Raw genomic sequence first — 27,959 nt, 5'->3', positions numbered from 1 at the left:
GAGTAATTTAAATGTAGGCTGAGAAACAAACCACAGCCCTTTATTACTAAACTAGTATTGCTGGGCCAGGAAGGCAAGAAGGCCAAGAGTTCAAGTTCATCCTCAGACATGTATAGAGTTCAAGGTCAGCCTGGCCTTCAAGGAACCCGGTCTCAATAACCTTTATTATTATTATTATTATTATTATTATTATTATTATTATTAAATTTAAAAAGCAAGCATTGTGATAGTGGTACACACCTGTATCCCAGCGCTTGGAAAGTGGTGACAGAGTTCAAGGCCATCCTTAGCTACATTGCAAGTTCAAGGACAGCTTGGGTCACAAGAAACCCTTTCTCAAATGAATAAAAATTTTTTAAAAAATGCTAGCCAGATCCGCCAGCTTTTCAAAAGAAAAAAATGTCATATGAAATCTAATTTTTTTTTAAATGTTGGCAATCAATTTCAAAATTCTTAAAACTTAACCCAGTAGAGACAACTAAAATAGGATTGTGTGCCGTGGCTCACCTACTGTTCAAGTGTGTGCCTGTTCCCTACAGACCACACCGTATTCAGCAAGCCTGATACCCTCCCTCGTCTTTTCAGAAAGCCTTCTCCAGCACTGTCAGCATCCTTCTCCACAGGACAACTTGGGCAGGGATGCTTCTTGGGAGGTTAATGAAGACAGGAAGAGCCAGGGATCTGGAAGGCTCCATGGGAGGGAGGGACTGCAAAGAGGGAATCCTTAAAAGGATTTAGACGGATTTTATTGGACATGGTGAAGCACAGCAGGAGATAAGACCATAAATTCACCCCTGAGAACAGCCTGGGCCTGAGACCATGTGGGAGTGACAGGGAAGGAAGGAGTCTCACCCCGCTCTCCTGGGTCTTCTCCATAAGTCACCCCAGCACCAGGCTCAGGTGCCTGGTGTTCTGACAGGCCCAGTCCACAGGCAGAATCCCTCTTCCTTCAGAGGTGGCCATGAGGTCCCCTAGTTCTAAACATAAAGGGTGAGTCTCACAATCCATCTAAGTATTTCTGGAGAGGTCTGAGGTCAGGCGGGGCAGGGCTAGATTGAAGTTGTCAAAAATCTCAGCTCAGGGAACTTGCTAGAAGAGCTGTAATGTAATGTAAGCAGGGTCTGCTGGGTTTGAAGGATTCTCCAGAGGACTCAGAACACAGGAAGGCTTTGAAAATTTCTACTCACATCCTGGTCCTGTGGTCCTCCCTAGGGACAGCAGTTGACTTTCTGAGGCAATCAATTCTGGGTCCCTCCAACAACACTGTTGAGTCCAGCGGTGTAGAAGCTGCCGACCAGAAGGAAGACAGCACAGCCCTTGCTCTGGTGGAGCCTGGGGCTCAGAGGAAAGCAAGAAAGCACGGGTGCTCCTATGCAAGAAGGCAGGGGCCTGATACAGCACCAAGGATCAGCCACACTCTCAAAACGGGGACCCGGGACCACTGGCCACCAGGGTCCACATAGCCGGGGAACCCTTATGCTGGCCTCTTTATATTCCTCCAGCACACTGCCTCCAGGTCTCTCCACAACTCAGAAACCTTCGTTTTGTCCCTTACTGGGGTCTCTTTGCAAATCTTCCAAAGCTGCATTTCTCTCGGCTTGTAGCCCAGGGTTCTGGCTCCTCCTCAGGAGTCCTGCGTTTGTTCATTTTTGAGTCTCTCCTCTCTGGACCGCTCCCTGTTCCTGCAATCCCCAGCCCCGTCTCTCCTGGTGCGGCCTCTGCAGAAGCTGGGGAGTTCTTGGGGCACATCCTTGGCTTACTCTCTGACTCTGCCATCTGTCTCCACCCACCGGCTGAGTGAACCCAAAGCTTACCCAAAGCCCAGGGCCAAGGCTCACCCTCTCTGTAATGAAGCCCCAGAAGCAGGAGCCCCGCTCCTGAGCGTGGGCTCTGTGTCCCTCCAGCTTGCCTGACAGAGGAGAAAGGACAGTACCAATCCAGTGGCCCCAGAAGCCTGCTCTGCATGCGGGTGGCTCTCCCTCCTCTCAGACATCCCTCCCACCTAACCCCAATGCCTGGCAGAGCTTCTACCAACTCAAGAGGCCTCTGGAGTCCACCCGGCCCTCCCCAGGCTACCGAGTACAGGACCCAGAGACTACAGGACTGGGTCCCAACGCCAGAGTCCAACCCGGACAGTGGGCAACTAGAACATAGGGGTCACTCTGGGGCACAGGGCACCCATTCTATGGTGACACCGCAAAGATAGTGCAGGCCCTTGGGGCCTCAGGGGCAGGAAGAGTCCAAGGTCACGGTGGAGAAGGCACATGATATGGCTCATGTGGCGCCCTGGAAGGCGATGTTTAGGTGGAGCGCATCATGGGGCTCTTGGCCTGTCACGCATGAAGTACCCTCCGGACGTGACACTCACAGTGCCTTCGGCAGTTCGGCTAGGAGTCCACAGCCTCCCGTGCGCTTGGACCTTATGAGGACCGAGACAGGGCGCGTGGCATTCCCACGATAAAGACCCGCAAGGGAAATGAGGCTCAGGTCCTGGCACTCACTGAGCTCAGAGTGGAAGGGCGGCGCGAATGTCCCACGATCACCGAGAAAATGCGGGACTGGAGAAGTGGCTGCTCCGAGGGCTGGGAGCCCCGGGAGGAGGAGCGCGAGCACTTAAAGACCACCACCGGCGGGCAGGGGCCTGAGGGGCGCAGGAGAGGGGAAAGCGGGCGGGATGAAGAGAGAGCAGCGCTGCGTTCCGCCAGGACCCAACACCCAAGAGGGCTCCGGATCGGGCCAAGGTGCTTGGCATCTCCGCAGCGGGGTCCCACAGTGGCTCCATCCCCCGCCGCCCGCCCCTCTCTCCGCCCCGTGCGCAGTCCCCTCCCTCCGTCCCGCCTCCTGCCTCGCCACCTCCCTTAGCTGCTGCCTTGCCGCGTTGCCGGCGCACTCGCAGCCCGGCGGACACCAGGAGGCGGAGGCGGGACAGCCTGGGGTCCGAGAGTGCAGTCTAGCGGCCCCAGGGCCAAAGTTTGCCAGCAGCCCCGGGAGGCCAAGCGGGCGCTACGTGTCGCCTGCAGCCCTCTCTCGCATCCTCACCCGGGCATTGCTGCAAGGGGGATCGAGCTGCGGCCCGGCCAGCTCCGAGGCGGGGACGCCGCGACGGGAACTTAAGGTGGGAACTTCGGGGGCTGCTCCATGGCGGGCCCCTGCTCCTGCAAGCGGCGCTCCGAGCTCTGCACGTGGCCGCGGCCGGGGTGGCCCTGCGGATGCCTAGGATCCCCGGAGAGGCCGCCGGGGCCGTGCGGGATGCGGTCGCTGTTTGGTCCAGCCCCGGATCCTGTCGAGGGATCCCTGGGACGCGAAGTGCGCTCCCTGGCGGGGCACCGCGAGCATCCTGACTTTGCATGCTGGGTTCTTGGGGTTCCCCCGGGAAGAGTTGGGATGCAGGGGCGTCTTTGACTTGCTGGTTCACTGTCTATAACCACGGGATGCAGCACTCCCACCAGTGGGCCTCATTAAGTCATTCATTAATTACGAACTCAGAGAGGGCTTATGGACCGCCTACTTGGTCCGTCCTTGGTCCATGGCAAGGTCCTGGGGACAGTTCAATGGTCGTGGGCTTCAGCATCTAGTAGGGAAGTTAGAGGTCTCCTTAGCCTCAGGGTACCCTTGCCTGAGTGGCCCAGCTTTGCTTAAGGTTTTGGGGTGTGGATGGAAAAGAGATCAATTCGTTCGTTCCCTGAGTTGTACGAAAATTGGTTGAGCACCTACTGTGGGCAGCTCACTATACCAAGTACTCAATGTTCATTCATTCATGGTTTGTTTTATCAACAAGCCTATATTGAACAATGACCACGGTGCAGACGGGACAAGATGGGAGCAGCCCTCCTAGGGTTTAGGTAGGGGTTGAGACTCAGGCCCTGCCTTGGAAGGTCACAGCCTACCAGGGTGGCCAGCAGCAGCAGCCCATGTGTATAGATATGGTTGGTATATAATGCATTCGTTCTTAAAGGGGGAGGGGGTCCTGAGCTTTTAAAAGCTCTTGTGGTTGGGGGGCGGTGATGGGGGCTGAAAAGGTTCATCTAATGTTAGGTGAACACAGCCTCCTAGTGATGGGGTTCATGAGCTAAGCTGGCCGTTCAGCACACATTTTCTTAACCACTTGCAATGCGGATGCACTTAAGGGGTGCTAAGCACCAGAGTTGCCCAAGTGGATGATATTAGGTGGGAGGCAAACACATATTCACCCCTCTTCAATGACACCTGAGCTAAGTGCAGAGGAAGGTGAGACTGGTCTGATTCACTGGAGAAGGGAGAAAGTGCCTCTGCAAATCTGGGTAGATATTCTCTGGGGTCTGTTTGACACCCTCTCCCCCCACACATACCTTTGACCACACTCTATGAGTCACTGTAGGGTGTCTCACCAGTAAATGGTGCCTCTGGAGATTAAGGCAGTGTGGTGAGCACGAGGTGGGTTTTTCTTTCTGTGGTCTTTAAGCTTTTGTGGCTTTGCCTAGGCACCTGCTGGGTGGAGGGGGAGGGAAGTCAGGCCAGGCATAGAGGCATGGCCCCAGGGGGTTGCTCTTACCAACCCAGCTCTGAGCCAACCCATTCCAGTGGAAAAATGTCTGCTGCCGTGGGACACACTCCAAACCCACAGGAGACCAGCACACCGAAAACAAGACACTCTGAGCCTTTTCCCAGAGATGGAGGACCCAGGCTGTGAGTGCCCTGCAGCCTGATAAGACAGACCTAGGAACCATGTTGAGTTCTCTGTACTGAGTAGGCTGCTGAACTCTGGCAAGAGGTGAGCCACCTGCCCCAGGGGACAGAAAGGCCAAGATGTTTCCTGAACACCGGGGCTCACAGAGGCTGCCCTTCTCCAAGAATCCACCTGGGCTGGTTGCCTAAACTCAGAAAAGGAGCCCCCTCCCCTTGCTCCCACCAGGGAAATGGTGGATGGTAATACGACCCAAATAGAACTAATAAGAAACATAAGGGAATGAAGGAAGTCGAAAGCCCTGGTCTGTTTACCTGGCAGACTGTCCTTAATGAATCTACCACAGGCTCTGAACTGTGCCTAAAGTTACCCCCATCTCAGGCCTGCATTGCCCAGCAGATGGCAGGTACAACATTCCCTCCTTCCCACTGAGCCCTGTGAGCAGCTTCCTATCTGATACTTCCCCAGCTCCCTGTCACTCCTCTGTTTTAGCCCATGTGCCCCAATGTCTAACCACAAAGAAACAAAAATGCCAGACAGCTAGGTCAGTAGGTAAGCCTGGGGACCTGACTTGGATCCCCAAAATCAAAATCAAGAACAGCAACAAAACCAGGCAGAGGTCCCAGGACTGGGGAGGCAAGGACCAAAGACAGATGATCTCTGAGGCTCAGATGTCTGCCAGTCCAGAGAGAAGCCCTGCTTCAAACACAAGTAGACAGTGACAGAAACAATACCCAAGATTGTCCCTTGGGTACACCACACACACACACACACACACACACACACACACACACACACACACAAAGAGGCTAATGGAAAAGGTGTCCTGGCCTCAGTTCTAAAACGCTCCTTGGAGCTGGAGAGATGGCTCAGAAGTTGAGAGCACTGACTGCTCTTCCAGAGGTCCCGAGTTCAACTCCCAGCAACCACATGGTGGCTCACAACCATCTGTAATGAGATCTGGTGCCCTTGTCTGGCCTGCAGACATACATGTAAGCAGAACACTATACATAATAAATAAATAAATAAATCTTAAAAGAAAAGAATAAAAAGCTCCTGGTAGAAGACAGGTGGTGTGCACCAGGAGCCATTGTGCCAGCAGCAGAACCTGGTGGCTAAACAGACAGCCTGCCTGCTTGGGACTGGGGAGACAAGCTTTGCCTTATTTTGGTTCAGGTGAGGGATGGAGAAAGGAACCCACACCCCAGCTTGTAATCCCCTAGGGACTTTGACACACACACACACACACACACACACACACACACATACACACACACACACACACACACACACATACACACACACATACACACACACACACATACACACACACATACACACACACACACACACACACACACACACACATACACACACACACACACACACACACACATACACACACACCCCCATCCCAGAAGCAAAGCTGAGGTCTGTGGGGACGATGGATGGCAGTGTCAAAGACACTTCCACATGCAGCATTGCTGAGGGGAGGGGGGGCAGCATGCAAGGCCCGGGGGCAGGCTAATAGCTGGATCTATTATAATTAACCATTTAATTGGGGGTGAACCCAGCATGACCAGCCCCTGAGTCAGCCCAGCCAAGAGCCCTAATCCTGACAGATGAGGCTCACAGGAGAGCCAGGGAAGAGATGGAACAGTGCCTCAAGTCCCTACTCACAGTCCAGAAGCCAAAACCAAGACACTGGGAGCTTAAGAAACAAATACTCCAACTTCTAGAAATTTGCCGAAGGGCCTGTGTTAGGCGCTGTTTTCATACATTAGTGTTTATCAACAAAGAATTTGGGGAAGGTAAGAAGTCAAAAGTGTGTCTCACTGAGTAAAACGAATGCATCTTCTGGGGAGAATCCACTTCCCCATACCTTCTCCAGCTCCTAGAGGCCTCCTACATTCCTTGGCCAAGACTAGACCTCCCTGTAACCCCTGCGATCACGGTCACATTTCTGGAGGCCACAGTGGTGACCCAGAGCTCAACAAAAACAGGGACTCTATTGGTTTCCTGCCCTGATCTAGTGTAAATACTAAGATAATGCCATTCTCAGCCTACACTCACCTGCTTCCCCTATGCCCTAGACCTTCCAGAAACAGGTCCAGACCCTGACCCCCAGCAGCTGGTGGAAATGACAGCTGTCCTGGTCCCCACAAGGACCCAAGTGCCCAGTCTATAGCCCCACCGACTATTGCTTCCTTACTGTCAGTCATGTGTGCTTGTTTCACTGAGCCTCAGTTTCCCCATCTTGCCCTTTAGTATAGAATGCCAGCGTCTGAAGTTGGGGCTCCCGCGTCACCCGTTAGTGCTTAGTGAGCCTGCTGTAGTGGAAAGCCTAAAGTGGCACTGTTTGGGGCCAGGTGAGGTTTAGCACTCTGTCTGCACCTACCCTGAAAAACTGGCAGGAGCTCCTCAGAAGGGCAGAGCTACAGAAGCAGAGAGCAGACCAGCAGCATCCGGAACAGCCCCAGGAGGGATCTTAGGGGTCACACAGCAGTTCATGGAACCCTTTCCTGTGAGGACCATAGGGCAGGAGATCAGGTGAGGGCTACAGAAATCTCTGCTCACCGGCCCTCAGAGCAGCTCTGCACGACACTATTGCTCTCTTTATAAGGGGCAGAAGGCCCTGAGAGCCCAGTGCTCCAGTGTGGATGCCCAGCTTGAGCGCACGGTCCTTCACAGGAGCAGTGGCCATGATTAGCCATCTTGTCCACTACTCCCTCCGCAGAGCCAGGCCTCACCCCTTGAGCTCATGCCTTGAGCCCGTGGCGGGCCGATTGCTACTTGAAGCCTCCCTCTGAATGAATATTTATCTTTGGAAACCTTAGCTGGACCTCAGTCGCAGCTCCCAGAGTGCTATTTTTCTACCAGGAGGAAAGACAAGAAACAGCCTCAGGCTTGCCAGGGGTCTCTGGACTCCTGGGGGAGAACAGGATGGGGGTATCTTGAAGGGAAATGACAGACAGAACCGGTGGCAGGGGGAAGGGGACCTCTGCTTCTGCAGTGAAGCCTCAGGATGTCCAGGGAACCGAAAGGTTGGGCAGTTGGGCTCCTTGCCACCCTGGGTTCCCCAGGCATTTATGGAGCCCCCCTCCCACTTCTCTTTGGGACTTTAACAGGATGGTTGTTGCTGAAGCAGCCAGACAGGCTAGTTCCAGGGCCTAGGAAATCTCGGAGGGACACCATGCTCTGGTGTCTATGCTGAGCACCCAAGACCATCCCCAAGCTGGAAGCTTTATGGGGCTTGTGCTGTCTGTCTGTTGTAATGCAGGCAACCCCAAGTTGTGGGACCCAGCTGCTCGACTCCGAGCATGCTTCCTTCTCGACCAGTGCTGGCCTGTCTTCTATTTCCTATTCTTCTCCTCCCTTCCAATCCGAAGGCTTGGTCTCCTTCCCACTCCCTTCAGGCACCTCCATGTAACACATGGATCCTTCTGTGTTTGAGCCTCGTTGAAGTAATGTGTTCATTTACATAAATAGCATGATAGCATAATGCTGGAAACTTCTGCCATCTCTCACTCGGCCTATGTTTTAAAGACCCAGTTGTGCCCCAGTCCTACGCAGACGATGGCCTCTTCTGTCTTCCTCTACCAAGACTCATTTACCTGGCCCTGGGGATAGATGCTGGGAACTTCCCGCTGCCACAAGGAAAGGGGGTGACATTCTTGGGTTGTCCCCGAGATCAGATTTCCATGAAGCAGACCCTCCCAATCAAAGATTTAAAGGTGGACAATTTGTTACATCAGTGTCTCCCATCACCTCTGTAGCCCCAGAACTGAGAAATAGATGCTGGAGCAGGGTTCTAGAGCCACAGGGGAACAGCATTCCTTAGTGTCTTTAGCTGTGCAGCATCGTCTCCCTTGAAGGCTTGCCCTGGGCTATGGAGTCAGATGGTGCTGAGTTCAAATCCTAGCAGTCAGTTCAGGGGGGACGTCCTTGGCTGGTGGGTGGAGATGGGTGATAGTCACTTGTCAGAGCTAAGACGATAACAGCAGGTGTCTGTTGACTGGGCACTGGGCCAAGCACACTCTCATGCCATAATTCAAGTGGGTAGGAACTGTTCGTGTCTCCATTTTATAGATGCAGAAGCCCAAAGTCGTAGAGCAACCAGCCTCTTTCAAAGCTAATGGGCTCCTCTGCTCTCGCCCCAGCCCCAAGGAATCAAATAAGCTGCCTGGAACCTGGAGAAGGAGGCCCAGCCCAGACTCAGTCATCTCCTGTATCTGCTACCCTCCTCCTCTTCCTCCCCTCCTCCTCTTCCTCCCCTCCTCCTCTTCCTCCCCTCCTCCTCTTCCCCTTCTCTTCCTCTTCCTCTCGCTCCTCTTCTTCCCCCCTCCCCTCTTCCTCCTTTTCCTCCTCTTCTTCTTTGACAAGGTCTTACTCTGACGTCCTGGCTGGCCCAGAACTCACTAAGCTAACCTTAAATTCACAGAGCTCTGCCTGCCTCTGCCTCCTGAATGCTGGTATTAAAGGCACACTCCACATTACCTGGCTATTTTATAGTCTTATTGTCTCAAATTGAATGATTTAAGAAAATTCACACTAATAGCCTTCTGGTTCTGGAAACCATATGTTTAAAGGGAGTTTGATGGCTAAAACTGGGGCCTGGCAAGACCATGGCCCTTTGTGATTGTTCAGAAAATACTTGACTTGCCTGTCTTAACCTCTGGTGGCAGCCTGCACTCATGGCTCCCAACTCCTCCTCTGTCTTCAAAGCTACTGGTCACCTACAGGTTGGTACCCTTAGCAACCTTCTTCTATCTGTAACCTTGGCCCTCCTTGCTGCAGAGTGCTCACTGGGTCCAGGAATCGGATGTGTGTGCCCAGGGTGACTCTCATCTTCGAAATATATGACCCCTGTGATGTCCGTCTGCACCGACCTCTGAGGTCTGATGTGGGAGCCATTTCAATAGGGTGCTGTGCTTGGGTACTGTACCCAGGTCAGGCTCCTGCCTCTGCACTTCAAGATAAACTCTGCTAGCCTGGCCTCATCCTGCACTACGGCCTGTTTACACACTCATCAGAGCACACAATGGTCAGGTCTGCTCTGGCGCTCTGACATCTGCCTGTGAGATACTGCATCCTGCATCTTCTTCACCTCTCTCTCCCTCCCTCTCTCTCTCTCTCTCTCTCTCTCTCTCTCTCTCTCTCTCTCTCTCTCTCTCACACACACACACACACACACACACACACACACACACACACACACACACACACCGTCATCCACACCAGTTTGTCAGAGGCGCCTTCTCGCTCACGCCTGTCTCAGCGCCACCTACTGGTTGCCTCTGTAAATGTTGCCTCTGGCATCACCCTCCTCTTCTAGTCTCTAAACCCAGGCCCCACCCTTCAGTAAATTCTGTCTGCCTCCAATCCCACTGAATCCATGCCAGCCTTCCGTCCTCTCCACTCGTCCTAACCTCGCTCTTCCCATTGTGGTCTCTTGCCCCCGGGTCTACTGACACTGTCCACAAAGCCCTGCCTCACACAGAAAAACCTAAGCTGCTCCTGCACCTGCTAACCTCCAAATGCATCTCCTGCCTTCCTGCCCCTTTTTTGCCCAGCCTCTCAGCCTGCCCTTCAGTCGTGACCATCTAAGCCCTCTTGCAAGACAGAGCAACCCTGGCTATTCTCTGCACCCAGAGTAACCAACCCCAAGAATCATTAGACTGGGCTTCTTCACGGGCATAAGGCCCTGCCCTTTGTCCCCTCCTCTGAGAAGGCCCCCGAGCCGCCCCTCCAGATAATGTTGTCACCCCTGTCACCTTCCAGTTCTGACTCATCACAGCGCTCACTATAGTCACTGGTAGACGCACTGAAGTCACTGGTGAGCTTATGTGGAAACTGTGTCTCTCTGGACCATCAGCTGCTGGGGGACAGAGGCAGAATCTGGGTTGTCCCCTGATGTGTCCAAGGACCCAGCATAGCATCTAATATATGGGAATGTTCAAGAAGGAATGCATGACTCCTCCACGGCCCCTTTTCCAGCCAGCAGTCTCTCATGAGCCTCCATAGCCCCCAGAAACAGAAGCCACACACACACACACACACACACACAATCCTTGCAGGTGGTTTAACTAACTCAATGAAAGGACAGACTTGACCCTTGGGAGGGATTGGGCTCAAGAAAGCAGCATTTGTGTTCAGGAAGCTGGCTGTGGACCTGTTTGATGAATGCGCTGAACTCTGAAGTCTAGAAATGCCAGCTGTCTTCCTGTGCCCATCAGATCAGGCATCATAACCTGGGGAAGTGTGGTCAGTTCCTCCTTCAGCGGCTCAGTCCTTTGACCCTCCTCCCAGTGAGCACTGGCACTGAGGAGACTCGTCTCCAGCACTCACCCACCACCCTCTGCTCCAAATAGCCTGCTGGGACAGATAACTCCACGTGGGAATACCTCTAAGAGCTGGGGACCTAGGCAGATGCTAGTGGAGAGCCTCTGCCAGAAGGCAGGTGGGGAGTACAAGGGAGACTCCTCGAAAACAAAAGAGTGAGCCTCGGAGGAAGCTCCTCTGTTTCCAGACTGTTCTAGCCAAGTAGAACGCAGCTCTCCTCCCGTCTTTGGTGGCACAATAAAGTGGCAGAGCAGAGAAGCATGGCACTATTGAAGCACCTAAAAGGGATTGTTCCCACGCCTCTGAGGGATCCCGCCAGGCTTAGCCCGAGGACATGGGTTCCAATTTTAGGAGAAGTGAAAAGCTCCCAGCCGCTCTAAAAGGCAGTCATTTGACTTCAAACAGGTGTAGCCCAGTTTCCCAAAACCCCATCTGTGAAGCTACAGCCTTCCCCAAAGATGAGGGAGTGGAGAGGTGCTAAGCCCCTGTGAAGAAACTCCCGTGTTGACGAGGCGCCTTGAAGTGAGCTCCCTCCCTGCTTGGATTCCTGCTCTGAATCCATCCAGGGGAAGGGAGCTTCCTAAGCATCCCTACCCTCTGGAATTCTCTGATACTGGAAATGATTGTCTCCACCAGCACTGTTTGCTTCCTTCAGGAATTGGAGGGAGCGATGATTTGATTCGGTTTGGTTTTGAAACGGGTCCTCCTGTAGCCCGGACTGGCCTCTATTCTGCTATGTAGTGCCAGTGCAAAAACACTGCTCTTGCTGGGCGGTGGTGGCACACGCCTTTAATCCCAGCACTCGGGAGGCAGAGCCAGGCGGATCTCTGTGAGTTCGAGGCCAGCCTGGTCTACAGAGCGAGTTCCAGGACAACCGGTGCTACATAGAAAAACTCTGTCTTGAAAAAGCAAACAAACAAAACAAAACAAAAACACTGCTCTTGCCTCCAAAAGGAAGAAGAGACAGTTTATCTGGAGCCAAATCTTAGTGGTCATGGCCAGGAAAACATATTCCTAAATAGCATGTTCCACTATGGAAGTGGTTATGTGAGCTCTTATTAGTTACAAGACAAAGAAATCAAATATTTACCAAGGGTAATTTTTGCCAAATGTTTTACCACAAAGTATTTACAAAATGTAGTAGTGGGGACCACAGATCTAGTGATCTGGTAGGAATATATTCTAAGGGCTCCTAGTCACAGGAGATTAGATCAGATGCGGGTGAGGGCAATGGATGGTTTTCAAAGAGACTAAAAATAACCCAAGATAATTTGGTTCTGGTCTGCAACATTTTAATGATCCATAATCTTCCAAGTTCAGTCATTTGGCCTCAGAATATTTAACACAGATACGGCCTCTACCCCCTCAATCCCTGTTTCTGCCTCTCTGTCTTTTTCTCTCCCTCTAGGAACTCCAGTCCATATGCAAAGAACAATCTTAAACTTACAACTCTCTGACTCCCTCTCCCAAGTGCCAGGTTATCAAGGTATGCCACAAGTTTCTTCAGTGCTGGGCATAACCCAGGGCTTCCTTCATGCTAGGCAGGCTCTCTGCCAACTGAGCTACTTCCCCAGCTGTTTGGTTTTGTTAATTAAGACAGTGTCTCTATGGACTGGGAGATGGCTCAGCAGTTAAAAGCACTGGCTGCTCTTTCAGAGAGCCGGGGTTCAATTCCCAGCATCCATATGGCAGTTCACAACCATCTGTAACTCCAATTCCAGGGGACCTCACACCTCTACCTATACCAGGCACTCATGTACATGCAGGCAAGCAAAACACTCATACATGTAAAATAAAATTTTTAAAAATATGTATTTTTAAAAAGCCACAAATAGTGGCACACCCCTTTAATGCCAGCACTTGGGAGGCAGAGGTAGGCAGATCTTTGAGTTCAAGACCAGCAAGTCTCAGGACAGCTAGGGCTATACAGAGAGACCCTGTCTTAAAAAGACAAAAACAAAAAGCAAAACAACAAAAACCCCAGTGTCTCTAGGGCTAGAGAGATGGTTCAGCTCTTGAGAGCACTGGCTGTTCTTCCAAGGAACCCAGGCTCATTTTATTTTATTTTATTTTATTTTATTTTATTTTATTTTATTTTATTTTATTTTATTTTATTGGTTTTTTCGAGACAGGGTTTCTCTGTAGCTTTGGAGCCTGTCCTGGACTAGTTCTGTAGACCAGGCTGGCCTCGAACTCACAGAGATCCACCTGCCTCTGCCTCCCAAGTGCTGGGATTACAGGCATGTGCCACCACCGCCCGGCCAAGGTTCAATTTTTAGCACCCATATGGCAGCTTACAAACAGTCCATAATTCCAGCCCCTCCAGGGGCACTGAACACTTGCGGTGTAGACATACATGCAGACAAAACACCCGTTCGAGTTAAATAATTTTTTTTTTTTTAAAGAAAACATCTCACTGCATAGCCCATTCTGGCCTTCAACTCAGTTATCCTCCTGCCTCAACCTCCCAGGTGCTAGGATTACAGACGTGCTCCACCAAGCCCAGCTATGGACAGTGATCTTAAAAAGCCAAGTGTTCCTTAAGCATTATAGTACAGACCTGTAACTCCAGCACTCCTGAGACTAAGGCGGGGAATCACAGTTCTGAGGACAATCTGGGCTACATAGTGAGATTGGAAGAGGGCCAAACTACAAAACTTATGCTACTTTCCTATGTGCCCTTTAGTTCTAGAAAGGCCTCTAGCCAGGCCTCAAATGGCTGTAGTACAGGAAGAAAACATGAGTGGAGTAGACAGGTGTGACAAACAGAGGGGAGTGTGGGAGACCAGCCCCCACATTTACTTACCCCAGGGACTCCTGAGGACTGAGGGAAAAGAGACTTAGGTAGAAGTAAAGAGGGGAGAAACAGGGAGAAAAACAGGATAGACTCCGGGGGGTCTGGATCTTTATGCACCGGCCCAGAACTTTAGTCCAAAGGGCTATTCATAACAAAGCCAAGGGGCGGGGCAAAGGACCTCCCCTTGCTAGTCACAGCCAAGTGTAGACGCGTACAAACACCGGGTACCCAGGCCCTTACAGGGTCCAGTCAACCTCTTGTGCAGTCATGCTGGGTACAGTCACTAGGAAACCTAGTGACTACAACAGGGGAATAGCTGGGACTGCGGTAAACCAGAGCTGGCCTGAAAGGCAAAGGCATTTCTCAACTGGAATTCAGGCCATGAATACATAATACATGAAGTTTCTTAATTATGAGAAGTATTCATGAACCAAGCGGAGCCCATGAGCTGGAGATGGTTAGCCATCTCATTCACTGGGTGCAGACTCTTCCCTCTGAAGCCAGGAAGGAAGGAGTTCATAATTGCTGATGTTCTGACCTGTGTTTTCTTTTTTCTTTTTCTTTTTCTTTTTTTTTTTTTTTTTTTTGAGCTGAGGACCGAACCCAGGGCCTTGCGTTTGCTAGGCAACCGCTCTACCACTGAGCTAAATCCCCAACCCCTGACCTGTGTTTTCTAAAACTGGCAAGTGCTGTTGGCTTATGGACAGTAAATGTTCTCATCTAGCGACTGGGTCTTGAGCCTTTACTGCTGGGTGCTGGGGTCCAGGGATGAGTCAGGCATGGTACCTACCTCCCCCGGTGAGCAGATGGCACACAGGAGGATCCAAGCTTGCTCACAGATAATCATAAAACTGGATACACAGTGGGGCTAAGAAGATGGCTCAGGAGGGAAAGTACTTGTCTCTTCAGCATGAGGACCTGAGTTCCATCCCCAGCACCAAGTAATAAACCAGGCATGGTGGCCTGTGATTGTAATCCCAGCACTGGGAAAGTGGAGACAGGCAGACCCTGGGGCTAGTCAGCTAGCCTAGTTTATAAACAGCAAGTCTCAGCTGGGCGGTGGTGGCTCACGCCTTTAATCCCAGCACTCGCGAGGCAGAGCCAGACAGATCTTTGTGAGTTCGAGGCCAGCCTGGGCTACCAAGTGAGTTCCAGGAAAGGAGTGAGTTCCAGGAAAGGCACAAAGCTACACATGGAAACCCTGTCTCAAAAACAAACAAACAACAACAACAACAAAACCAGCAAGTCTCAGGTCCCAGTGAGAACCTATCTCCAAAAAAAAGGGTGGATGGCCCCTGAGAAAGGACACCCAAAATTTACCTCTGACCTCCACAATATGTACACATAGCTGCACATTACAGTATATGTGTGTGTGAACACACACACACACACTCACACACACACTGTATTTGAAAAAGGAAGGACATGGGCTATGAATGTGACTCAGTAAGACTGCTTGCTCTACAAGCATGAGGACCTGAGTTCAAATTCCACCTCCCATGTAAAAAGCCAGTAGATGGATGTTTCTGTAGCCCCAACATTGGAGGATGGAGAAAAGCAGATCACAGGAGTTCACTGGCCAGACAGCTGAGCTGAAGCAGCAAGCTTCCGGCTCAATGAGAGGCCCTGCCTCAAGGCAGAGAGCCATTGAGGGTCCTCAAGGTGACGTCTGTGGTGGTATGTGTTCCCCAAAATATTGTGCACCCTAATAAACTTATCTGGGGTCAGAGAACAGAACAGCCAGAAAATGGTGGCACATACACGCCTTTAATCCTATCACTTGGGAGGCAGAGATCCATCCAGATCTCTGTGAGTTCAAAGCCACACTAGAAACAGCCAGGCATAATGACTCACGCCTTTGATCCCAGAAAGTGAGCCTTTAATCCCAGAAATTGATGGCAGAAATCAGAAAGGGATGTAAGGCGTGAGGACCAGAAACTAGAAGCTTTGGCTGGTTAAGCTTTTAGGCTTTGAGCAGTAGTTCAGCTGAGACCCATTCGGATGAGGACACAGAGGCTTCCAGTCTGAGGAAACAGGATCAGCTGAGGAACTGGTGAAGTGAGGTAGCTGTGGTTTGTTCTGCTTCTCTGATCTTCCAGCATTCACCCAAATACCTGGCCCGGGTTTGTTCTTATTAATAAGACCATTTAAGATTCGTGCTACAGACATTTCTTTGTCCATTAACTCTTATGTACCTGCTTCCTGTTTGTGGACATGATACAGGTGTTAAGATAAACATTCATACAATAACCAGCCAGTACTGAGCCCCTGGCCCTTGTCCAGGACTTTGTCCTTTCTGATCCCCTGGAGTGGGTCACACAATTAAACTCGTTTCACAGGTAAGTGACATACTTGACTGTCTGGCTCTGAAATCTGTCACCTCAATACCCGGACTTTTCTCCTCAGCATGAAGGATCTTCTCAGCCAGATGACGGCAGGGTTGTCATGGGCTGCCTCCCTGGCCCCTCTGCTGGAGGCTAGAACTCCCCCACATCAGTCAAAACTACCTCATACATTGCCGAATGTCCCATGTGGATTAAGTCCACTCCACTTGAGAGCAACTGGCCTATACCCAACTGTCCTTCTCAGCTAAGCCAATCTGATAAAAGCTGGCTGGGCTGGGGATGCCTGCCACTCTGGCAGAGTGCCTACCCAACACACACCTGGGCTCAGTCTCCACCATCTCACACATGAAACACTAACCCACTCCCCGTTATCTCAGAGGTCAGGCTTCAATTCCCAACACCAAGAAGTCAGCGCCTCAGCCTGGTGAGACGGCCCAGCAGGTAAGGGCACTTGTCAAGCAAGCTGTGACTGGGTCCCTTCCCCAGAGCCCGTGTGAAAGTGCATGAAGAGAACCAGCTCCACAAAGCTGCCCTCTGGCTTCCACACCCATCTGCGCGAGTGCGCACACATCCGCCACACAGACACATCCACTACCACACACACAATAGTAATAGGTTTTTACATGTCGATATATTATAAAATTGGGGGAGCTAGAAAGATAGCTCGGTGCTTAAGAGCACTGGTTTCCTTTGCAGAGGACCAAGATTCAATCCACAACACCCATATGACAGTTTACAACCACCTATAACTCCATTTCCTCCTCTGGCCTCCTTAGGCACCTGCACACATGTAATACATACAGACAAATAGGCGCACGCACATACACATAAACCCACTTTATTTTATTTAAATAAAATAAAATGCATATTCTTTTTTTCAAAGTCAAGGGTTTTAACCCGTGGCCTTTGGGACCCAGGCCAGGCAAGTATCTTTAGAACCCACAGTCAGAGAGGGGCTCAGCTAAGACTCAGGGTTCACCAAGGTCTCTCTTCGTCTCCTCCCCAGGCCCAAGAGGGATGTGAAGCCCCAAAATGACCCTGTTACCGGGAGACAACTCGGACTATGACTACAGTGCCCTGAGCTGCACCTCAGACAGCTCCTTCCACCCAGCCTTTTTTCCACAGCGCCAGGCCATCAAAGGTGTCTTCTACCGCAGGGCCCAGCGGTTGCACCCGCAGGACGACCTGCACCAGGGCAGCTCACTTGGGGACCGCAGGCGCCAGATCATCATCAATGTGGGTGGCATCAAATACTCGCTGCCTTGGACCACGCTGGATGAGTTCCCGCTGACACGGCTGGGCCAGCTCAAAGCCTGCACCAACTTCGATGACATCCTGAGCGTGTGTGATGACTATGATGTGACCTGCAATGAGTTCTTCTTTGACCGCAACCCTGGAGCCTTCGGCACCATCCTCACCTTCCTGCGGGCTGGCAAGCTGCGGCTGCTACGGGAGATGTGCGCCCTGTCCTTCCAGGAGGAGCTGTTGTACTGGGGCATCGCCGAGGACCACCTGGACGGCTGCTGCAAGCGCCGGTACCTGCAGAAAATCGAGGAGTTTGCCGAGATGATGGAGCGGGAGGACGAGGAGGAACCGCTGGACAGCGAGGACCGAGACACTGAGGGTCCGTCCACCAGTGAGGGCCGCCTGGGCCGCTGTATGAGGAGGCTGCGGGACATGGTGGAGAGGCCACACTCAGGGCTGCCTGGCAAGGTGTTTGCCTGCCTGTCTGTTCTGTTTGTCACCGTCACCGCCGTCAACTTATCTGTTAGCACCCTGCCCAGCCTGCGGGAGGAGGAAGAACAGGTAAGACATTCTGTGACTCCAAAGACTGGTTGTAACTTCTTTGGCCATTACCACCTTCCTTGGGCAGCCTTCCCTCACAGCACTGGCTGAACAGCCTCCATGGTGCTGGATATCAAACTGTGTGGATGTGTTTGCATCCACCTTCTCTGCCTCCCTCCTGGAGTTGGTGGCTGTGACTAAGGAGTCAGTGTCCTGGTCTCTACTGTGTCCCCTACTCTCCCATCCTGTGAGATCTAGAACCAAACCCAAGAAAGAGGAGACTCTCAGCCTCTTCTGCAGACTGCAGGAGTGAGTCTGAATCCAACATGCCTGCCTCTGAGCTGGGCACATTCCAGAGGCCATCAAAACTGACTTGGGTCCTCTCTCCCCCTTCCTATCTCCCTTCTATAGAAATATCCCAAGCACCTTTTCTTAGTCATAAAAATAATTTTTATCCATAGGCCTGTGTGTTTGTGCATGTGCCCACTGGGTAGCATGTCTCTGTGCACAGTAAGAAATTGTATATAAGACATTTACTCCCAGGCTGACGCAAGCTGTGTGCCTCCAAAAGCCATGGGATGGGGGAGCAGAGGGGGCTCTGCCCTCTGCCTCAATCTTGTCTTCCCTCCAGGTCCTCCTGTGACCCTGTAGGGGATATGTTTCTTACATCCACCCAGCAGTTGAGGATGCTGGGGCAGGCAGAGCAGTTTGCCAAGTCTAGGTTCATGGAACCCACAGTCTCTATGCCCCATACAGCAGCTGGGGACCCAGGATAACCCCACAAAAGTACACGACTGCCCTACATAGCACCTCCCCCAAAGTGGACTTGGTTGAAATCTTCAGAACCATATAAAATGCACACTAGGCTTTTCTTACAGATGACAGAGAAATGCCTTTGGTGAGAGCTGGGTACATGGGGGAGGTTGTCTAGTGACTCTCCTTATCTAAAGACCCCTGGGCCTGTGAGTTGTGACTCCTGCCCCACACATACAGGAACAAGGTACACACAGTATAGGCATTTGAAAGATAAGTCTGATGGCATAAGGTGAACATAAATGTCATACCAGCCATCATTTATTGAGCACCAACTGGACACCCTGCATGTGCTAAGCATTTTATGCTGTTTGACTTAGCCTTTTCTTATGAGGGAAAAGTCCTTCTATCTACAGATATCGTGGAGGATGTGATCATCACTACTGTATTTACAACCCAGAGGGCATGGTCTTACACACTGAAGCTTTTAAAAGGATCTTAAGAAAACATGTGACTAACAAAATTAACTTTTGATGACCATAGGGACTGGGGACAAGGAGGGAGGGCTAGAACCTGAACCTGAATCCCATCTCACCCACTCTGGCAGCATAGCTGTGGGACAGTTACTAGACAGCTCTATGGCTCAGTTCCTCCCACCTGTCCAGGGGACTATGACCACTCCCAGTGAGTAAGTCTATGTAAAGGGATCAGAACAGAGCATGTTATCTAGTACCTGGGTTGGTGGGCCCCTACTCCAAAATCATACAAGGGGGCTTGTGTAAGAGACTTCCTATACACCTGGGGCTACTTAGGTGGGGTGCACTCCAGGAAGGCTTCCTGGAGCAGGAGGGATTCCCATCTCAGGTTAGAGACATCAGAGTCCCCAGATCAGATCATGTCCCCAGGCTGGAGGGCATTTTCAGAAAGACAGACTGCACAGTTCTTCTGAGAACCTAGCCATGACCAAAACCCTTTAGAAAGTCTCCGGCTGGGACTTCTGTAGCTTTCCAGGGCTCCAGCCTCTTGGGGACTGTGTGCTAGGAGGATGCTGGCTGGGCAGGTGGGTGAGGGGAATGCAGGCTGCCTGAGTTTCGTGGACTGCATCATCTGAGCACCTGTATCAATATTCTGATGTAGAAAGACTGGCAGAAAAGGAAAGGAAGGAGGGCCAGGCCACGGTGGCGCACACCTTTAATCCCAGCACTCGGGAGTCGGAGGCAGGCAGATCTCTGTGAGTTCAAGGTCAGCCTGGGCTACAGAGGAGATACCAGGACTGTTACACAGAGAAATCCCATCTCGCAAAACCAAAAAACGGAAAGATGGAGAGGGAGAGAGGAAGGAAGGGAGGGAGGGAGAGAGGGAGGGAGGGAGGGAGGGAGAGAGGAAGGAAGAGAAGAAGGGAGGAAGACACACACATACAAGGCACGGGAGCACCAGCCGCTGGAGGGGTGGGATTGACTAAGCTGAGAAAAACAGGAACCCGGGCGGCAGCTGCGAGGAGATGAGAATCAGCAGCTAGAGCGGTGCCCCCAGGGCCTGGCGGCATGAAGAGGCAGGGAAGAAGGGTGCCCAGCCCAGGCTAGAGCTCCTTCCCTGCTGGCTTGCTGGTGTGACCCCGGCCTGTCTCTCCGCAGGGTCAGTGTTCCCAGATGTGTTACAACGTCTTTATCGTGGAGTCGGTGTGCGTCGGTTGGTTCTCCCTTGAGTTCCTGCTACGGTTCATCCAGGCGCCCAGCAAGTTCGCCTTCCTGCGGAGTCCACTGACCCTCATCGACCTGGTGGCCATCCTCCCGTACTATGTCACACTGCTGGTGGATGGCGCTGCCTCCAGCCGCCGCAAGCCAAGCACGGGGAACAGCTACCTGGACAAAGTCGGGCTGGTGCTGCGTGTGCTGCGGGCTCTGCGCATCCTCTATGTGATGCGCCTGGCCCGGCACTCCCTGGGGCTGCAGACCCTGGGGCTCACAGCCCGTCGCTGCACGCGCGAGTTCGGGCTTCTGCTGCTCTTCCTGTGTGTGGCCATTGCCCTCTTTGCGCCACTGCTCTACGTCATCGAGAACGAAATGGCTGACAGCCCCGAATTCACCAGCATCCCTGCCTGCTACTGGTGGGCCGTCATCACCATGACAACCGTGGGCTATGGAGACATGGTACCTAGGAGCACACCTGGCCAGGTGGTGGCTCTGAGCAGCATCCTCAGTGGGATCCTGCTCATGGCCTTCCCTGTCACCTCCATCTTCCACACTTTCTCACGCTCTTACCTGGAGCTCAAGCAGGAACAAGAAAGGGTGCTGATCCGCAGGGCCCAGTACCTCATCAAAACCAAGTCGCAGCTCAGTGGAATGTCCCAGGACAGTGACATCTTGTTTGGAAGTGCCTCTTCAGACACCAGGGATAACAACTGAGGCCAGAAAACATCCCTGCCCTGCCTGCCAGCTGCGGCTTCATGCAACCACCGTCACCATTGAAGCCTGGAGAAGGACGTTAGCACTTTCAAGTCCTGCCCTGGCCCGGGACTGGCCACAAGAAGGATATGATCCACATCACTGAGAGTCCCTGCCCTCCCTCAGAGCCCAGAAGTGAAAGGGAAGCGAGCTGAGGCCAGCACCTCACCCAACCCAGCCTCACATGTGTTTCCCACCTTCAGGAGCCGACTGGCTCCTTTCCACATGTAAAGAAGACAGCAGGCAGCCACACATGACTTTAATGCATCCACTGGAAAGGGGAAAGCCCTCCACTAGGGCTCTGAGGAAGGAGCTGTGTCTCTAAGTGAAGCCAGCAGCAGGGTGGCAGAAGTGAAAGGGCCATGTTGCTGGGGTCTCAGGGCTAGTGAGACCCCAGTGGGATGGGAGAAAAGGGAACAGACAGACCCTTAGGGAGACCACCATGAATGCTGTGCTCCTACTGCTCCTGACTCCCAAGCCTGTCCTTCATCCTTCTTCCTGCTCATCCCCACCCTGTCTTCTTTCACTCCTTGTGACAGCCCCCTTTCCAGACTCCCCGCATCCCGGTGAGGGGCACCATAAGCCGGTCAGCTCTACTGACTTTAAAGGTGAAATTGCTTCATTTTATGGCTTAAAATAAGTGGGATTTTAGCCTACTCCAATTTATTTTAATATTACAACAACAAAAAGGAGCACTTTATACCCTTTACCAGATCCTCAGTCTAAACCCACAGTGGGCCAGTGCTTCTTGCAGATGCAGCCCTGGGAAGTCTTGGGAGTGTGTGGAACCTCCTCTGTGCCCACAAAGGGAGCTACTCCCTGCCTGGTCTCAAAAGCATAGTTTGTGCACCAAGAGGGACCCCAGGCCAAGCTAGAAGACTCCATCTCAGCTCACTGTGTCTGAGTCCTGGGTGTCTAGCACTGAGGGGATGTCGAACATGCACATGTGCACATGCACACACACTTGTCCCCAGCCTCACAGGTGAAACAGCTTCCCTGACTGCTTTATCCCACATCCCAGCTGCCTTCTCTCTGTTCAGCATCAGAAATTGCACATTGAGACATTTCTGGTTCTGACTGTGGACTGTGCAGCTCAAATCCCTGCCTGTTGCCACAATCTCCAGCTTTTCCCACACCTGATTTTCACATGAAAACAAACCTGACTCTGACTTCCCTCACATTTGGTCCCATCCTGTCCCAATGCCTCAATGTACCCAGGTGAGGTACTGTAATGTAACCAGAGCCTGTCTCCATGAGGGAGCTAATGGCTGTCAACACCTGTCCAGACAGTCCTCTGGCCCCTCCCACACCTCCACACCTGTCCAGACAGTCCTCTGGCCCCTCCCACACCTCCACACCTGTCCACACCCTCAAGCCTCCCTTCAGACATACCCAGCCCACCCCATCTCGTCGTGGGCCTTCACTCCTGCAGGCCATCTGCTGGAATGCCCTCCCCATGGAACACTGCATGGCTAACTCATTCCTTTCACTGCTTCCCTGTCCTGAGCACCACTCCTGCAGCTTCCGATTGTCTCCTTTCTCTGCTGGATCTTCACCAGCTGAAACTCATTTCTCTGCTCCTGAGCTCTGGTTCGTCTCCTACAGGACCAGCTCAGTGCATACTGGTAGGAACTCTCAAGTGGTTCCCTCCCTGCTGCCTCCCAGGACCTCGTGCAGGTTAGCACCTAAGAGGTGCTCAGAAAACATTTTTGCAAAGCAGAATAAAGGGGAAATAGCAAAAAGGAACAGAGATGGGAATGTATCCATTACAGCTTAGACCTGTACTGTCCCTGACTATCTAGAGCCATACCACCCCAAATGTGCCTGATCTCATGTGAAATGTCACCCAGAAGCTCACATGTCAAAGACTTGGTTCCCCATACAGAGGTGGGACCTCTGGTAATGGGGTCATGAGGGCTCTGACCCCATCAATGGATCAACCCATGACAAATCCACAGCTTGCCTGACCACGGGGAAGCAGAAGAAACTTAGAGGGGGTTGGGCCTGGTTGGAGGAAGTAGATCATCAGAGATCTTCCCTTGAAGGTGTGTTGTTCCAGGTAACTTCCTCTTGGTTTTTCTCTGCTTCTGGTTCCAGTGAGGGGAGCAGCTGAGTTGCACAGCATACCCCTATTGGGATGCTGCACCTTGAAGTGGGCCAGAAACAATGGAGGCAAATGACCATGGACTGAGACCGGAAACCAAAGTAAACCTTCCCTCCTTTGAGCTGCTATCCTCTGGTGTTTTGTCATAGCAATGGTAGCTGTCTGTCACCAAGTTTATTTTTTAACACCAGAGCCTGGGTCCCTGGAGCACCCACACACACATCTTCTCCTTACCTCACGGGAAGACATAGCCATCTCTGCACGGCATACCCACAAGCAGGCAGAGTGGAAATACCATCCAAACCCCGAGGGCCTCCTTTAAAGCTCCTCTGACGCCTGCTTCAGTGACTCAGCTCTGCAAAGAAACTTTTCCTACTAATTAGCATCACCTTCCCTGACCCAGCAGATGTCACAGCCCAGCCACTTCAGGGTGGCACCTCAGAGTGGTGGGATGCTCTTTCCCCCTCAAAAGTGGCTGTGAGGAACAGTCTATGAATGCATTAAGCAGAGTGTAGAGGGAGCCTTCTGAAGGCGGAGTGTGAAAATAAATGCCACTTGTTGGGGAGGGGACCCTCCAACTGAAAACAGGGCCTAGAGTGTGTGGAGAAGCTGTGGGGTCTGTGGCTGGAATCTCTAACCTTACCTTGTAGGTTTAGCTCTGCCCTGGTAAGTAAGGCTGAAACATAGATTGGCCATCACCCAGGACCTCACCTGGGGATAAGAGGCTCCAGATTCCACCAACATAGCGAAGAGGACTCAGGCCCAAACTAAGAGACAGGGCACCTAGGACACCCAGCAAACTGTTCTAGAACGGAGGGTAATCTCTAGGCCAGGCATTTTGTCCTCATAGGCAAGGACTCACTGTCCATGGGCCATCTGAGGCTGCAAGACAGTTGTGGTCAGACCCAGAGGAGAGATGCATTGGTCTGGTGTGACCTGGTGACCTTGCCTCACCTGGCCAGGCCCTGTGCCGACCCTGTTGGCCTTGTGTGAAAACCTTGGCTCTAGAACAATTTAGGAGACTTGGCAGCGTCAGTCTGTAAGTCACATGGCTGTCCCTCCCTAGGACCTGTCAGACACTTCAGAGTCACAGCAGACAGGAGCAGAATCCCAGCCCTGCATCGGAGTGGCCTGAAACCAAAGTGCGGTGACTGGGTACCTGTCTTTGACACCAAAGAGAGGGAAAAACCAGAAGACTCAGGTACCTCAACACTTCCAGTTTCAGAATCCAAACCCTGCCAAACATGTCAAGATTTCACATGAAAACAAACCTGACTCTGACCTCCCTCACACTTGGTCCCACCCTGTCTCAATGCCTCAATGTACCCAGGTGAGGCACTGTTACGTAACCAGAGCCTGTCTCCATGAGGGAGCTAATGGCTGTCAACACCTCAGTTGTGGGCACAGCATCTGTCCACATCCTTTTAGAAGGATCAGGGAGCCATCAGCAACACCCTCTGCTCAGCCAACCCTGGGGACCAAGGCCTGATCTTTGTGAGGTCCACACAGTGATAGGCAGAGAAGTCGTGAACACGCAAACTTGGCAGAAAAGACACTGACTGTGGGCAATGCTGGTGACTTCGCAGAGAGTGACAGGGTGGGCGAGGCAGAACACAGCCCCTTATGTGGAGGCCGGTGAAGAAGTCTGTGACCCCCGGCCACTCCAGAGGCCAAAGCAGAAGCATTGTCTACCCAGTGCTTGCCTGGGCTCCAGGGGCCATCCTGGGCAACTCTGGGAGATTCTGTCTCCAAGTAAAAAGTGCAAAGAGGGTGGTGGGGTAGTATTCAGGGACACAGCATTCCTGAGGCCTTATTACCTCAGGAAGGATTTTTAAATGTTTGTCCAGAGAGGGACTTGCAGAGGAGCCTGATGACACTAAATACAGAGAATGGCGATTCAAGCCGAGAGAAGGGCTGGCCGACACGTCCAGAGATGCCATTCCACCAGCCCTGCAGAGAGCTGAGGACAGACGCACACACTGCTGGACCACCTCAGGAACCCACTGTGCCGGCATCGGGGCCTGGCCCCTGACTCCCTCGGCTGCCCCATCTCGCCGTCTCCCTCATGCCTCTTCAGCTGCCCTGCCTGCTTACATCACCCTCTCCTGGCTCTGGGCTCCAGGTCCACCCCACCACCTCCCAGCTGAACCAGGTCTTCCTGGTTCTTCTTTCCTGCCCTCGGTCCTGCAGCCCAGGGACCCTGTCCGATCTTTCACATCTGCTCAGAACCCAGCCCTGCCTGGCACCTTCACCCCTGACTGTGGTACAAACACAAACACAATATCTCCGGGCATTTCTTCCTTTTTGTCTTCACCAGCATCACCAAAGACCAAGGGCAGTTGCTACTTCCTGGGTCTCAGTCCCTAGAGACAGTCGGTATCCAACCCACCTCCAGAGCCCTGATCCAACCACTTCCCGCATGGGGTGACCACCCCAGCACACAGTTCCTGCGCCATGTGCATTAGAACCAGGAACCAGGCGGCAAGGGATGGTCCCTGTGACCCAGAGACTGCTAAGGTTCCTCAAATAAGCCAGTTCCGTATCTGTCCACTCGCCCCCCCTCACCTGTCCTCCCTCACACAGAAGCCACAGGCCTCCTAGCCCCCTGGCATCTCCCTGTGCTCCTCTCTTGGAGTGACATGTTCTCTACCCTTGACATGCATGACAGGCTGATGTACTGTCCTCACATGCTTCAGTAAGGGTCAAGCCTTTACTCATTTATCTCGTGGTGGAACCCATGGCCGCACACACGCTAGGCAGGGACTCTCTCTACCCCAAGCTTTGCTTCCAGACCTCTTTTTACTTTTCATCTTCAGACAGTCCAGGTGGGCCTTGAACTTGTGATCCCCCTGCCTCAGCCCCCAGCGTCCCTGTAATTACAAGCCTGTATGACCAGGCCCAGATCAAACCTATATTTTAAACACCTCTTTACCCATCTCTAAAAGCCACATACAAATGATACGTTACACAGTCGTTTGCTTGTGATCTTTCTGTCCCCCTTGATGTGAAACCCTTTGAAAACAGGGAGCTTCCCAGAAGCACCCTGTCTGGGACAGAGCCAGGCCCACACTGGCCCAGATGCACCAGATGGATACCTGTGCACATAGCCTCTACCAGTTTACCTGGGATTCTGCTTGGAAACAGAGTCATCCTGTGAGGATCACTGTCCACCAACGGTCTTTTATGTCCAATCAAATGGATGAGCAGGTGCTGTGGGGCTTATGTCCCAACCATAAAACAGCCCCGTGAAGTTTTTAACTTGCTTTTCAAAAAAAAAAACAAACAAACTCACTGTTTACCTAAGTGACATGTAAATACCCAGGCTTGGCTGGAAATAGATTTAAAGTCACCAACTAGCTTTGCTTAAAAAAAAGGGGGGGGAGGGGCTGGAGAGATGCTCAGAGGTTAAGAACACTGGCTGTTCTTCTAGAGGTCCTGAGTTCAATTCCCAGCAACCACATGGTGGCTCACAACCATCTGTAATGAGATCTGGTGCCCTCTTCTGTGTACATAATAAATAAATAAATCTTTAAAAAAAAAAAAAGAAAGGAAGAAGGGAAGAAAGAAAGAAAGAAAGAAAGAAAGAAAGAAAGAAAGAAAGAAAGAAAGAAAGAAAGAAGGGTAGAGGTGGAGATGGGGGAGGAGATATTGAGTGCAGAAGGAGGGGGAGAGAGGAGGAGAAGGAAGAGGGGAGGGGAGGGGAAGGGACTAGCTTCTGAGCCCAGGGGGCTTTGCAGCACCTGCTGTCTGAGCACACTCTATTCTGTATACACTGGGCCCAGAAAGGAACAGCTGTCACCTGCCCCTAGTGACAAGTCTAGTTAATAGGGGCCTTGAGTTTATCTGAAAAGAAAATACAATAGGAAGCATCTTGCTTCAGAAGTTTAAGCGCATAACGCATGTGGGGTGGTGGTCATCCACCAAGGCACCTGGGGACAGAATTCCAGGGGAGAGAGACCCATGAGAATGCAGCCAGACTTCCTTCCTCTGGCCTGGCCTCAGCTGGTGATCTACTCCCAGGGAGTGCTTTAGTGTCACAGGGAAGTAAAATGGAGGGGGCACCAGAAGCAGACCCCCAACACCCTGAATCTCATGTACAGAAGACCTGAGTGGCCCTACCCAGCCTCCACAATCCTCAACACAACAGCAGCCTTGTCATAGACGTGCAGGCTGGGACACTGATGGAGGTGGCCCTGCTGCAGAGCAATCCCTCTCCCGGATGAAGTTCTAACAGGAGCAGAACAGGCTGGGTGGTGATAAGCCACTATCACTTGTATTGGCTGAGCAGTGACTTTGACATTGCTGGCCACTGAATGCTGCTCTCCTCTGTCTCGCTGACAGCCCTGCTTGTTCATTTCAGAGTCAGTTCTGGGGTTGGACTAGCTGGAGTAAATCCATCTCCGCTCACAAGTGAGCCACCAGAAAGACATGTGATCCTGTGGCCACCCAGAGAAAGCCGGCTTAGGACCACTGGGGGCACCCTGTGGAAAGGAGAAGCTCTCTGCCTCCTCTCTGCCTTGGATATGTCACAGGCACATGGGGGACTGATGCTGCCAGAGGCTAGGCTAGGGGCCCACACCTCTGTGAGTTCAAGGCCAGCCTGATCTATATAGGGAGTTCCAGGCTAGCCAGGGTTGAGACCCTATTTCACAAATAAAATAACAGGGGCTGGAGCGATATCTCAGGGGTTAAGAGCACACGTTGCACCAGGCAGCGATGATGCACG

The 27,959-nt window shown here is 52.2% G+C and overlaps 1 protein-coding gene across 2 annotated transcripts; it reads left to right on the top strand.

Annotated features, from left to right (window-relative positions):
- The first annotated feature begins 2,851 nt into the window (after window positions 1-2,851).
- Window positions 2,852-26,057, top strand: Kcng1 (potassium voltage-gated channel modifier subfamily G member 1). Of its 2 annotated transcripts, XM_036186144.1 has the most exons (4): window positions 2,852-3,115; window positions 12,414-12,491; window positions 17,154-17,953; window positions 20,320-26,057. In XM_036186144.1, the coding sequence occupies exons 3-4, from the start codon at window positions 17,180-17,182 to the stop codon at window positions 21,088-21,090; spliced, it is 1,545 nt and encodes a 514-aa protein (XP_036042037.1). In that variant the 5' UTR covers window positions 2,852-3,115; window positions 12,414-12,491; window positions 17,154-17,179; the 3' UTR covers window positions 21,091-26,057. The 2 variants fall into 2 exon arrangements, with proteins under 2 accessions (XP_036042037.1, XP_036042036.1); XM_036186143.1 differs by lacking the exon at window positions 12,414-12,491.
- The last annotated feature ends 1,902 nt before the right edge of the window (window positions 26,058-27,959 follow it).

This window comes from Onychomys torridus, chromosome 4 (assembly GCF_903995425.1).
Source record: "Onychomys torridus chromosome 4, mOncTor1.1, whole genome shotgun sequence".
Classification (NCBI taxonomy): domain Eukaryota; kingdom Metazoa; phylum Chordata; class Mammalia; order Rodentia; family Cricetidae; genus Onychomys; species Onychomys torridus.
The sequence above is the reverse complement of the archived record's forward strand: the minus strand, read 5'-3'. Positions and strand labels throughout refer to the sequence as shown.